We start from the raw sequence: 13216 nt of genomic DNA on the forward strand, positions 1-13216 counted from the left end.
CAAAAAATTCATTTTTAGCAGCATTTTTTCCTCAGTACATACTGAAAACACCCAGGAGACAGATAGATAGATAGATAGATAGATAGATAGATAGATAGAGGGAACTGGGAAAAAAAAGGCCTTTCTGCAGAACTCCCTTTTTTTTTCCACAAACTAAATAGTGTCAGGAGCCTGGTTTTGCCGGTGCATTTGGAAAAGCTGGACGGCCCATATTCGCTTAATCAAGTTATTCCCCTATCTCTGCTGTAATCTTTGGTATAGTTCCCCTTTGTGCAGTTAAGATTCCTGTAGGAACAATATAAATTTTCCCAAATTATTCATCATCTACATCCTAGTTCTCACATTTATATTGCCAAGTGATTTGCAATTCATTTTCTGACATTTTTGGTTTACTTTGTTTTGGACTTCTGCTAAACAAAGCCTGCCAACAGCATTCCTCAGAAGGCTAATGAACTTGCTAGAATAGCAATCACTCTCTTAGAAACCTTTTGCGTATTTTTAATTTGTATTGACTCTTTGAGAGAGCCAGATAATTTAGCAAGTTTCGTGGCAGACATGAAGACAAATGCTCCCGCTGACTTTTACATTCAAAACAGCCATTAGAGCACATTTGTTCGGGGCTGGAAGGGGCGACCCAAACAAAACAGACTAAACAGGCCCTTTTCCAGTGGAACCACTGTTAAAAACTTTGGCAGGAGTCCCAAGAGAGACCAAGACAATCACTGCATCATTTGTACAACAGGGAGCTTTTCGGAAAGCTGAAACTCCTATTGTATCTGTTGTCCTATCTGATACCATCACGCTTTCCTTGGGTTTTCTTTTTTTCCTTTCGAAATAGATTAAAGTAATAGCATTAATTAAGTCAACAGAATTAATTTAAGCTAAACAATGTTATCTAGTTAGATATAAACAGTACATAATATTACACTACAAGCTATCATGATGGTGTATTTTCCCAATAACAGTTTAAATATTAATGCTCTAAAGTCGCCTGTCTGTTGAATATTTATTCGAAGGCATAAAGGTACCGAGAAGTGTAGCTCGTTACAGAAAATAATAATTAAGAAAAGGCAAACCTGATAGCAGATCTTTTTAACACTGGAATTTACCAGTAAATCGAACAGCAACAGGCCATTCATTCCCTATGAATGAACCCAGTGACTGCCTTCCAAAAATTAAACATATTATTGATTTCAGTACAGCCTGAAAATATGAGATGTTTTTAATAAACAATTTCTCATATTAGGCAACCCTTTGCTGCAGTTAGTGACCTTAATGTCACTATTATTTTGTTCATTTATACATCCAGAGACACTAAATCACAAATCATCGTGCTCAAGGTATACAAACTGTGCTCGGCGTCTGTGAATACACAAGCTGGAGTGGAGTTTTAGGAAAAACCGGCGTGCCTATTCGTAAATGATTTGAGAAAGAAATTGAAATAATATGAGATAAAAAAGGGAAAGTCAAATATAAACATGTATGTCAGACAATTTGCTTGCTTATTACAAAGGAATGTAGGAGTAGCTAATGCTATTTAAGCAAGAAAAATGACTGGGACTTCCACTGAATACCTTCAAGACACGTCCTTGTTCAGGGATTCAGGCTGTCTTCAGAGGCAGCCTGGCACACTGTAGTTGGTTTAGACCTGGAAGCACCCAAGAGCTCAGGCTTCCAGGCATGCCCGGATAAATCCACACATCGAAGTGCCCTACCAGTGAACTCGTCACCTCGGGTCCCTGCTAGCCTGGAGGTCTCCATGTGTGCTCCATCCTAGTGATGACCAAAGCCTGCCACTGGTCCGTAAAGGATTTACAATGCTATGGTAGTGCACAGTAAAATGAAAACCTGTAGTGTGTATGAATACTTGAACGCCTTTTTAATCTCAGAGAAGCTTATGAAGAAAGAATATTTACAAAAGTGTTCATTCTGGACTTCTGCTGATGTTTCCCCTGCAATAAAAATATATCTTCTCTTTAAGTCTAAATGGGAGAGAGCATTACCGATTTGGAAATTACAATGTTTTTCTTTTGCTCTCTAGAGTTTCATGAACGCAGGAGAAATCAGTCTACTGAAAGTCTTCTCTGATATGTTTTGACTTCAGTTGACAAATTCCTTCAGAATGGGGTTTTGGAGTAATCGCAGAGTTGTGTGTAACATGAACACTTACATGTTTCTGTCCTGTTTGGTACTAAATGTATGCTCCAACTTCCTTCACACATGGTTTTACCAAAAGAAAGCAGGACGGGGCCTTTGCAGCATTTTATGTTTCGTTATACATCCTATTTTACACATGAAATTACATATACACATCTAAAATCCAGATACGTATCTTAGTATAAATGTGTATATAGATATATGGAAATATGTGATATGACACAGACACACACATACGTTTTTAGTTGACCTCAATAAATATATATCGCTCTTCCCGATATTACACACACATTTTCCATGTTAAATCAAATCCTTACTCTGTGTAAATCCCAGCAGGCACTTGTAGAAGTACACTCTCTTTTCAGATAAAATAAATGTGCCACGTACTATTCACAAATAAACAACCGCTACCTGGATACATCACTATCAGAAACTACGGTAAGGTATTTTAGACTGAAAGAGGGAAGTAACATTGGATACATGATGCTAATATCAAGGTTAACCTGTCATATCAAATACAGATACATCAAGATTAAGGAGCACCTTTCTTCTTGTCCTGAATAATAAATTAATATCAACATCTTTATGTACTTTATAATATAGATTTCTATAAAACTGCCCTTCAAAACGGGTTCTTAAATCTATGTGCTGGCATAAAATACAGCTTTTCATATCATCTATTATCTTGTTTTGGGATAAAGAAAATTCACTCATGTATTTAAACCAAGATGATATTCATGGACAACTTCTGCTGTATGAAAATGGGATAAGTGCACTGAAACATTTTCAGGCAAGAAGCCAACAATCTCCATGCGTTATACAGAAGTGGCAGAGTGATTTTTTTAAGGCACACCTGCTTTAGATGAAAGAAATTGAATTCCAACTCCATAACTGTCAAGCACCACCGCAAATAATAGAGCCTAAGCCGAATCATTTCAGCAATATAGCTATTTTCCTGTTGAAGCGATGGAGCAGAAATCAGCCTTAGCTAGATGATATCACTTTATGCGCACGCTTTGGAAACAGTTCCATTCATCATTTCACTGCTTAATCCCTTTCAAAAACATGTTCTTCATTCCCTGCTTAATAAAAACTTTGGTTACCTAAGTCAAAATTGTGAAAAAAAAATGTGGATTGCGATTTTGCTGTAATTACATAAAAATTCCAAAGAAAATACAGTAACTATAATAAATCATTTGAACGCTTGCACATAATATTTCTTACATGACACCACATGCATGAGGCTGTTTCTTCTATAGTCCCTTAAGCAGCTGAATCCTCATTTCTTTTTTGCAGCTCCCAATAGGATGAAGATAACATAACAGCAGGACAATGAAGACGATCATTTGGGTATTGATAATCTGGCAGTGAGCACGTTTTCCATTTGGGAAGATATAGTGTGAAGAAATTGCTAGTTCTCTCCCTTTTACCTTCATATAATCACACAGAAGAATAAAAAAATAAATAAAAAAAACCACAAACCCTTCTCATACGTCAATAAACCTACATTTATTTTCAAACTTATCTATGGCAAGACTCAAATTCATGATCCATGGCTGTAGTGACACCATCACAACGACTGTTCCGGACAACAACAAGATTTTAAAATGGTACAGACCATTTTATAAAGATTTTTAGTGCCATGTTATTCTGCTTCCATTAAAATTTGAAGGCACAGATAAATTTCCTGATTTCTTCCTGTTCTTTTAAACAGGTATGTTTACCCAGAGTCTAGAGAAAAGTGAATAAATCAGATCCTGCTTCTACTGAGAAATTTCAGTGACTACCAAGGGAAAGACCTCAATAATGTTTAACTAATGCTGGCTCCAGCCTGTAGCGTCTTTCCGCTGAGAAACTGCTTTGGTTTTCTAAGTTGCAATACCTGCTAAAATTCTGGCTTTCAGCTGCATCTACACTTGAGTTCTCTTTTGTCCTCTGTAATGGCTGTACAGTTGCTCCCAGATGAGTCAACGGTTGAGATGCTAAGGACACACAAGTGCCCATGTAGCCATACAGCCTTAATCCCTGGAAGCACTTTAGAAAACTGGCTTTCTAATCATACAACAGAGGCTTAGCAAAATGCTGGAAAATCTAGGCGCTCTCAGAAATGTGCATCTTAATCGGAAAATTCAGACTTACAGAAATCTACCATTGGCTCGCCTACCAGTGGGCAAAAGACAAGCCGCGTGTTTCATCCAAGGCAGCGGTACTGACGTGGGGTGGGGTGGTGTGGAGTGGGGTGGGATGGGGTGGGATGGGATGGGATGGAGTAGTGGGAGGAAGCCTGGGAGAAGGAGGAAGGAGCGAGAGAAAGGGAATCAGGAAACCAATTATAAGTTCTCCTGGAAAAAAAGAGTTATCAACTGTCACTTTGGACAACTCTCGGGTTCAGTAAGGTACATCCCAAACCACGCTCTGGGCATTCATGCTCTCCTTTCATTTGTCTCACTGGAAGGTTCAGAGCAACTGTCGACCAAAATCTTGGTGCCTTGATGGAGGAATACAGAAGTTTTGACATTCCCTCACTCCTCCAGAGGTAACTTAGGGGAACAATGGCACAAGTACGGATATTTGATTGAACCTTCAGGGCTGCAACGGTAACTAGATGTAAAATTTCATCTGACCCTTACTGTCAATTTACAAGAATAAAAAATACTGACTGTGAGACCTTTGAATATTGCAAATTAAGTGTTTAAAAATCTTGGGAAACTTTTCAGTACTATAACTCACAGAAACGTTCCTTCTCCCTTTCGCCTAGCTCCTATTAGTAGCATTTTTTCCCCAAATCTAACAAATATAGCAAAATGCTTTTAAAGGTATCCAATCTGTTTTCCAATAAATGACTCCCTGTTCTTTGTTTTTTAAGTTTCCTCTTTTATTTTGTTAATAATTGCTCCAATGTAAATAGTATCCCAAATGCAAAGCATTAAAAAAGCAAATTAAACTTGCCACTCCTTGCAAGTTTCCTACTAAACAAACACTTAGTCAAATGACCAGACGTCAAAAAAACTTGCTATATTTTACTAATACTTATTGATCTAGATCATAGTTAGTAATGTTAATATGAAGTTAAGTTTTTAGCACTCATTTTAGTAGTTCCAGGAAGGCATTAATACTAAAACAGAACATTGGCACCAGATGAGTACCTACAAGATTAAATTTAGGGTGGCAATTACGCCTTTCTTGAAGTACAGCCCCAATCAATAAAAAAGATTTCTATTACCTTGCCTCCATAAGGTCTACAAGAGACAGTGCTAATGAACAAAATCCCTTGCCAAGATTGAATTTGAAAACCTAAAACAGCTTTCAACGCCTTGCAGCTTCTCACTGTATTTCTAGAAGTGACTGTGTGAGACAATATACATCCCCCTCTATTTTTAGACAATTAGAAAGGTATTTTGCATCATTGAGGATAGTTCATGTGTGGTTATAAAGCACAAACAACTGCTGATAAATAGTGACGCTCAGGTTCCAGTATCTGATCTCGAACTATAGGTAACCTACAGTTACTGTAGTTTCACAGATCATGTCAGCGTAACACTTCTTTTCTTGAGGATGAATTTGATACTGTGCCTTTTCTCCCAGCCTCTTCAGCACTTAACTGATTTTCTTCCCTTGATTGTTCAATATACTGTGCTAAAAAGACACTAGATACAGAGATGACTATATGCTCAGCTTGTGTTTTAAACAAGATATAGAATAATGTCAGAGAAAAATTATTCTCTGTACTTTCATAGGTGTTCTACACCTTGTTGAAAAATACCCAATTGGGACTTTGTCTTGGAAATATAAGGTCTTGTTTTTTCTAAATCTTGTCTTATACTTATAAGCCACTTTTTCTACTTGCTATTTGTCCAAAAAGACTGCAAGGAGTTACAGCAGGAATCAGTCTTACTAATTGCACTCTACCTCTGCATAGTTACTTGAAGTTGTAAGTTATTTAGTTCTAATTGTCACTATGACTTCCAAAACTCTTTGTTTGCTGAAGGCTTGTTTCAAAATCCTATTAAAACCCCAAATAAATTGGGCACAATATATCATGATCCTGTTATGGGAATAGCAAACAGAACCAATAGGCAGAAGCAGGAGTGTTTGGGATTTTTGCTTACGTAAACCTTCTTAAGAGTGCCATCATTGCCAGATTTAACTCATCCATGGCTTATAATACTCATTCATGTGGATGCTTAGACATTAAGGTCCTGACTGCATTCCTTTTGAATTTTCATTGTGTTTGTGTTGTTTTCAAGAGAAAAGATGACGCTACCACTTTTTCTGCCTAGAGAGCAGGAAACTGCAGTAAGTAGGAAGGAGTTCTTTTTTGTGCCTACTCTCTGCTATCATTAACCTTTGGTAAAAAGATGGGGCAGGTTATATGCTTCATTGCACATATGTACGTACGCACATATATGTGTATCTCCATAGCACGTTAGCTGAAAACCTCCTACAAATTGCTGTGAAGCCAAGAAAATGCTTTTAATGGAAAAACAGCCATGCTGTTCAGTATTCCATCAGGAAAAAAAACATTTTCTTTTCATTTAAAAAAGGCTTTTTTCTCTCATGTTAGGATGTGCTACATAAGTTGAAAGAAGCGCATGTACTCCCTGCAGAATAGGTAGGTAGGTCTTAACTCCTTCTAGAATGAGCAGAGTTTTGCTCCAGAAATGTACCACTTTTGGGGGCCTGCAGGTGTCATTCCTTGGATCGACCATAAACAAGTAGAGCAGCAGCTCAACAGCAGAAGCCGCTAATCCTGTCCAAGGGAGACCAACCGTAGGGGAGAGTAGCGTGATCTGGTCTCTATGTGTATTTAATGCTCAGCCTTCCTGCCAGAAAACCCTGTTCCGCACGAGTGACTGAAAAAACATCAGATGATGGAATGAAGTGACTACATTTTGGGGCTCAATTCAAGCTGATGACACATTGAGAGGATCTGCCAACTAATGTGTCACGTCCCAAATGAAAAAGACTTTGCAATACTCCATATACATAAATAAATACACATAGAATTATGCATAAAATTATTTTAACTTTAAATTATTTAACTACAAAAGCTGTAAAGCGTGACATGCTCTGTGGTCTTAGTACTACACCTTTATGCTCAATTAATTTTTTAACATTAATATCAGTTGGAGAAGGAGCAGGACATAGCAGAATACACACGGTCTGCATAACAATATGTACCTCTGAGATTACCATTTAGACTTCAGCAAACTAATTCATACTCAGGAGCTCAGAGTAGGAGTTGCCACATCCAAAATTAACGTTTATTATTCAGAACAAGTTTCTATTGTGCTCGAGGAGGGGAGCTTTGGATTGATCCCTGGGCACCTGCAAGGCAGGTTTGGAAAGGAAGAAGATGTCTGCCTTACAGGACGCAGACGGACGTTACTCTCTCTTCCATATTGCTTCCTATTTGTAACACTTGAGACACCTATCGGCCAGAGGTGCCTTTCTTTTCTGCCTCTGCCTGGGTCACGGGCAACTCACTTCCAAATTAGATGTGTTAGTTGAGCTCTTCAGAGTTAAAAAAATTACTTCCTTCTCTCTCTCTTTTGTGCCAGAGCCAGTTCTGTTATTACCTTCCCATTTGAGAGATGACTCAACACCTCCCCAAACTCTGCAGCTAACCTGGCTTGGAGAAGTCACTCTATTAAAGCTGATCAAAAAATTAAAAGTGTTTCCAAGGCAAAAACCTAACTAGACAAATTCTCAGTCTGAACCAGAAAGAACTTTTATCCTAATGATCATAATTTTGTCAAAAATTTTTGTACTAACTTTGCTCTCAAAATTTTACTCTTCTGCCATGATGGTGTTCCTGATGGAATCAGCCAATTTCCCAGCTGATTTCTTTGACACCTGATTAAGACTTTATTTTTCCCCTGTTTAGAAATAATTTCGATCTAGACATAAAACCTGCTGGCATTTGTACTGTAACAGGAAGATCGGAATAACTTGCAATAAGTTTACTGAGAGAATACAGAGGATTTAATCAGTTTGCCTTAGAGCCACGGGAAGAAAGAAACATACTCCTGGTCTGCTCCTGAGTGCCCCGCTTTTTCCTTTCTTTTTTTCCCCAAAGCAGCTTTCGGCATGCATTACCCATGACTGATTTATTAGATTGTTAGTGCTGTCAGAGTCCGTGTCAGGTATAAGACAGATTTGTCATAAGGGTGTAACAAAACTAGATCACCCTACTCAAAAGCTGCATGTGTTCCCTGTACTCTGCGCCAAGCTTCTGATGGTCAACAAAGAGTTTGTTACTAACATGGATGTCTCAGAGAAAGAAGATCCAAGCCTTTGTGATCATCAAGCCTGTTTATTTCACATTTTAACTAAGTCTGGGGTACTGAAAAAAAATTTTCAGTGGGCACAAAATGAAGCAGCCTATCTGTTTAATACCCCAAGCCACTATCAACCTAATATGTTCATTTGCCCTTTAATACAGAGACCATTTCAAAACCTTTCTCCTGCTATTAAAACCCTTTTAAAAGCTTGTGCCCTTATATACCAAGCAATCATTTTCCCCTTGACAGCTACGACCTGCCATCACTTTACAAGACCAAATTACTGAAGAAGACTGGAGGTTCATGAAGGCAAGTGACATGAAGAAACGGCAGGGATTTCCTGCAGGAGACAGAAATGACCAAAATGAAATTCAAACCTGGCTCTATTCTCTATTTCTTTATATATAACAAGAACTATTTTTGCAACTTCTGCTTGGAAACATTTGAGAATAAAGATACAAGTCAAGACATAAGTAACCAGCTAAACAGAATTGTTTTACAGACCGTAGCTGGGAAGATCAAGATGGAAAACCATCAGTTATTGAAATTATGCAAGGTCCAGGCTGTTGTAAAATAAAGCAATGTAATAAATAGGGTGGTATTTGAACAAGGCAAAAGCACGGAGATTAATACTGACATAAGGATATATAGATATTACAAAGTATGCCCAGAACACTGATTTCCCTTTCCTTAAAAAAAAACAGAATAGGAGGAGAGGAATGAATCCAAACTAAACAAAAGAAAGCCAGTCTCAGTCTCAAGGTAACAAAAGCTGGGAGTGAATTTCGAGTTATAATGTCTGAAAAAAAAAAAACCAAAACCCAAAACCAGAAAAGAACCTGAGCAAGGTTACGGCAGCATTAGGAAGGAGCTGGGGGAGTGGGGCGGATAGGATCTAGATTAGTCACTATTACACTAGAGACTACCTGGATTAAAAAAGAAAGATAAAGAGTGTTTGCATAAAATAATAGGAAATTATTATAGACGAATAAAGTGTATTACAGTCTAAACGGGAAGATGTAAAGACAAATTTATTTCAAAGGTTAAAACAGTGATCATGAAGGGGCTGCATGTACGCTATCACTAAGTTAAAACTGAGGGAGTGTGTCAGTGGAAATGCTTATAAAATCTGTATAATCATGGTACCTATTATTTTTTTAAATAATTGAGAGAATCAGACTCAAACCCAATGAGTTAACTGGATATAATTGATCCATACATGCTAAACACATGATTTTGCAGGAAGCACACGATTCTACTGTCCATGCCTTTACTTTTGGAAATGTTACTGGTCAGGCAGAAGAGAACTGCACTTGTATAAACAAAGGCTTCAACACAAAAATAAACTAGTATTGAAAAGGGCCACGAGGGGATGTTAAATTGTTGTTCCTGGAACTATTCACAAAGCAGAAGGTACCAGAATAAGGAAAATTAATTTTCTACTGAGCTATGACAGGCCAGTCACGACAACAGAAAGGGACGGGATTTGAACAGGGACTTGAACCCAAGTTTTCAAAGTCCAAGTCCTGAGCCGTGTATTATACAAATACACAGTTTCTTACAACCTATATACAAGAACTGGACAAATGAAACACACCTGTGAAACGAAGAAATCAGATCCAACAAGGTGAGGGACCTTCCACAGGTCTAACAAGATGCTTCTGCCAGATCCAACCATCGCTCCACAGCCAACGGCAGTGAGACAAGTGAGATCCTCCAAGAGACCAAGGAGGAGAGAGATGGGGAGGCCTCCACGGCTTGAGTGGGCAGGAGGAAGAGAAGCAATTTCCAGTAAGGTCAACAGGAGAGCAGAGGCATCCCACACAGCTTTCCAGAGGCCGTGGTTCTCCTAGCAGCTGGTTCCACCAAGTCAGACCAAGCGTATTCCGAAACAAGCTTAGGGCCAAGACCTGAATACAAATCTCTGAAGTCCCAGACCCATGCTCTTACAAGAATGCTGTCTTTCCTTCCTAAAGATGCTGACTTTAGTTTGGTCTCGCTATATTTTAAAAAAATAAAAAAATAAAAAAATAAAGAGCCTATTATATAAAATAAGTAACATTGAGCAGTACCCAAAAGACTTAACTCTTTCACAGCCTACACGACCCTGTTAATGCCACAGGGCACCACAAGGGCAGGCTAAAACTCAGACAAAGCAAACTTCAAGGCAAATGTTTCTAAGGCCACGCTGCCACCGTTTAGTCCACAGTTCAGCTGAAACAAACTACAGAAAGCAAAGATCATATAACTAATACCTTAGTTATAGTATGACCCTAAATGCACTTGCCCATTCATACCAATTAACGAGCTATCTGAGAACTAATAAATATTCCATAGACATGCAAGAAATTGTCCCTGCACTCAACGGGAAAAGTTTCATCCCAGCAGCCTGACACTCTACAAACCGCTCCTAATGCTTGTGTGGTGTTTTGGGTCCATGAAAAGAAATCTTAAGCTGCAATTTTAATACTGTACCGACAACTACAGAACTGCAATCTGTTACTGCCTGAGAGCGCTGGCGAGTGTTTTGCCCAGACGCTGGAGGCTAAACTCTGCCTTTGGGCGCAAGGGCACAGCAAGATGCATCTGTATACTGGAGGGCTAAATTCAGATGAGGGAGAACAGGCCACATGAGATACAGAGTTCCACTTTGGATCATTTCATGCTTGGATTTGTAGCCAGCAGCTTTAAATTTTCCTAGTTAAGAGAGGGCACCTGCAATACACTCAATTTTATGCGAGTTAGGTGTGCTCACAGATTCACAGTATGCTGCTGAAGTAGCTCCTATCTGAGCGAAGTTTTGTACAAAATTACTAACAAATGTGGAGGAGGGGGTGGAAACTTAAAACAACAGCAGAACAAATTAAGCAGGAGTTCAGAAAGTTTTCTGGCTAATTTTGAGCTCAAGCTTTCTCAAGATCAAACAGTCTCACAGCCCTTATAGACACAAAGGGAGATGCCTGAAGGAAAGCAGGATCCCCTCTGACTCCACAGATGCCCGGAGAAGCGCACGCTTTGCCTGCCCTATTGAAGCCAGGCCAAAAGTACTTCCAGGTCCTCGCTTTCCCACAGCTCCCTGTAGCCCCTCCACATGCTCTGCAACACCATCTTATCCGTGCCGGAGTTTCAGCTACAGATGTTCTTGCCATTATATACTCTAGCCAAGGCGTAGCATGTCAAGGAAACGCTCAGCGTGCATCAGTTGACCTACCTAAAAACCATCTGCATTTCCTCCTTGGGCTCCCCAGAGAGCACGCAGGTAACGGGAACTACTCAGTATTCCAGCTCAAGAGCTTAAGTGAACTAACAAAGTGAACCCTCACAAAAGGGAGAATTACTTTGATTTCAAATGGTTATATTCTTTTATAAAGCCACAGAATTGAAGTTCGGGGGAAAGAAGAGCTTGTGACTGAGTTCTAAGCTGTGGATTTATCAGTCCGTAACAGCAAAATAAAAAAACTGAAATTATTTGCAAATTAGAAAGTTGTCTAGTAGACATTGGGATTTGAGGCCAGCACTCAGTGTATTTGTATTAAAAAGCATTGTGTCATTATTGAATATGCCGTACAAACTAAGCAGAGATTACTTTACGTTAACAAAATTACAGCAAGAGTTATCGAAGACAAAAGCTAAAACATTATTAAATAATACATTTCCATTAAAAATTATAAAATGGTTGTTTACATCTCTGTGATAGAAGTAACTGCTGGAGAACACAAATACAAATGGACATTTATTGGGCACAGTGCACTTACTTTTTAATTAGTAGTTTATAGGTAAAATAATGTATAACTCAAAGAGACACAATCAGATCAAGCTTGACCTTTAGATTTTCCAAAAATTACTTTCATTTTACTGTATGTTTTACGAATATTTATAAAATTGCCGCCAAGACAATGGAAATATTTACATTTTATCTTTCAAACTGTGTAAACAATTTCTAGTGAAGAAAATATGCCAAAACTTGAAATGGAATTGGATCACAATGTGTAAGGAAAAGGAAAAAAATATATTTGGTTATATAATCCATCTTCAAAATGAGAAAAAATAATTAAATTTTCCAGCCAATAGGAGATTTCAAAATGTAAAGCCTTACATGGCACATGGGTGAAATGATTCATTTCCTATTTTTGTAATATTTTTATTACCACTAAATACACCTCGATTCCTGCATCCTCCCTTTTATACACTGTTCTTATCAGCAGAGAATAGGTAAAAGTCTGGTTTTGAGCTGAAGAAGGGATTAGCAGTTAAAACTGGCGTTTACCAACCCTCCATGGCATTATACCAGAAAAGTCCCTCAGCTTGCACCAGCCTTTCTGGGGCATTTTAAGACCTACCATGTCTTCTCTTCTTTAGACTCTGTTTCTCCCACTCTTTACTCTTCCCTCTTATTTTTACACTGCTGATGGTTCTCACTGCTCTCCTCTGCGCTCCTGCAGTGGTCAAGACCTTTCCTTGGGTCCAGTTTCCCTGTCTGAGTGCAGGGAAAAGCTGAGGACTTTTGGTGCCAGGCAACATTAATACTAACGTAATACTTTTCTTTATATATCATTGAGTGTTTTTTGATTTCTCCTCTATAGCAAGAAACTATTGACTCATATTTTCTCTGTGATCCACTATAATCCTCTATATACTTTTTTACAAAAATGCCATCTACCCATCTGGTACTCAGGCTGCTAATTATTCCTGCTGAGTGTGCTCTCTTGTACCTTCCATGGTAGAACAGCATCCTATTTCTTCCGACAACTGCTCCAATTTATTAAACTCATTTT

The 13216-nt window shown here is 38.5% G+C and overlaps 1 protein-coding gene across 2 annotated transcripts in view; it reads left to right on the forward strand.

Annotated features, from left to right (window-relative positions):
- Positions 1–3681, forward strand: part of LOC128912844 (von Willebrand factor D and EGF domain-containing protein-like) — a 186160-nt gene extending 182479 nt beyond the window's left edge. For both annotated transcript variants that reach the window (XM_054209491.1, XM_054209493.1), the window contains one exon: positions 3454–3681. In XM_054209491.1, coding sequence (XP_054065466.1) covers positions 3454–3468 — 15 coding nt within the window. In that variant the 3' untranslated portion in view covers positions 3469–3681. The remainder of the gene's footprint in view (positions 1–3453) is intronic.
- The last annotated feature ends 9535 nt before the right edge of the window (positions 3682–13216 follow it).

The sequence above is a fragment of the Rissa tridactyla genome, chromosome 7, assembly GCF_028500815.1.
Source record: "Rissa tridactyla isolate bRisTri1 chromosome 7, bRisTri1.patW.cur.20221130, whole genome shotgun sequence".
NCBI classification, from domain to species: Eukaryota; Metazoa; Chordata; class Aves; order Charadriiformes; family Laridae; genus Rissa; species Rissa tridactyla.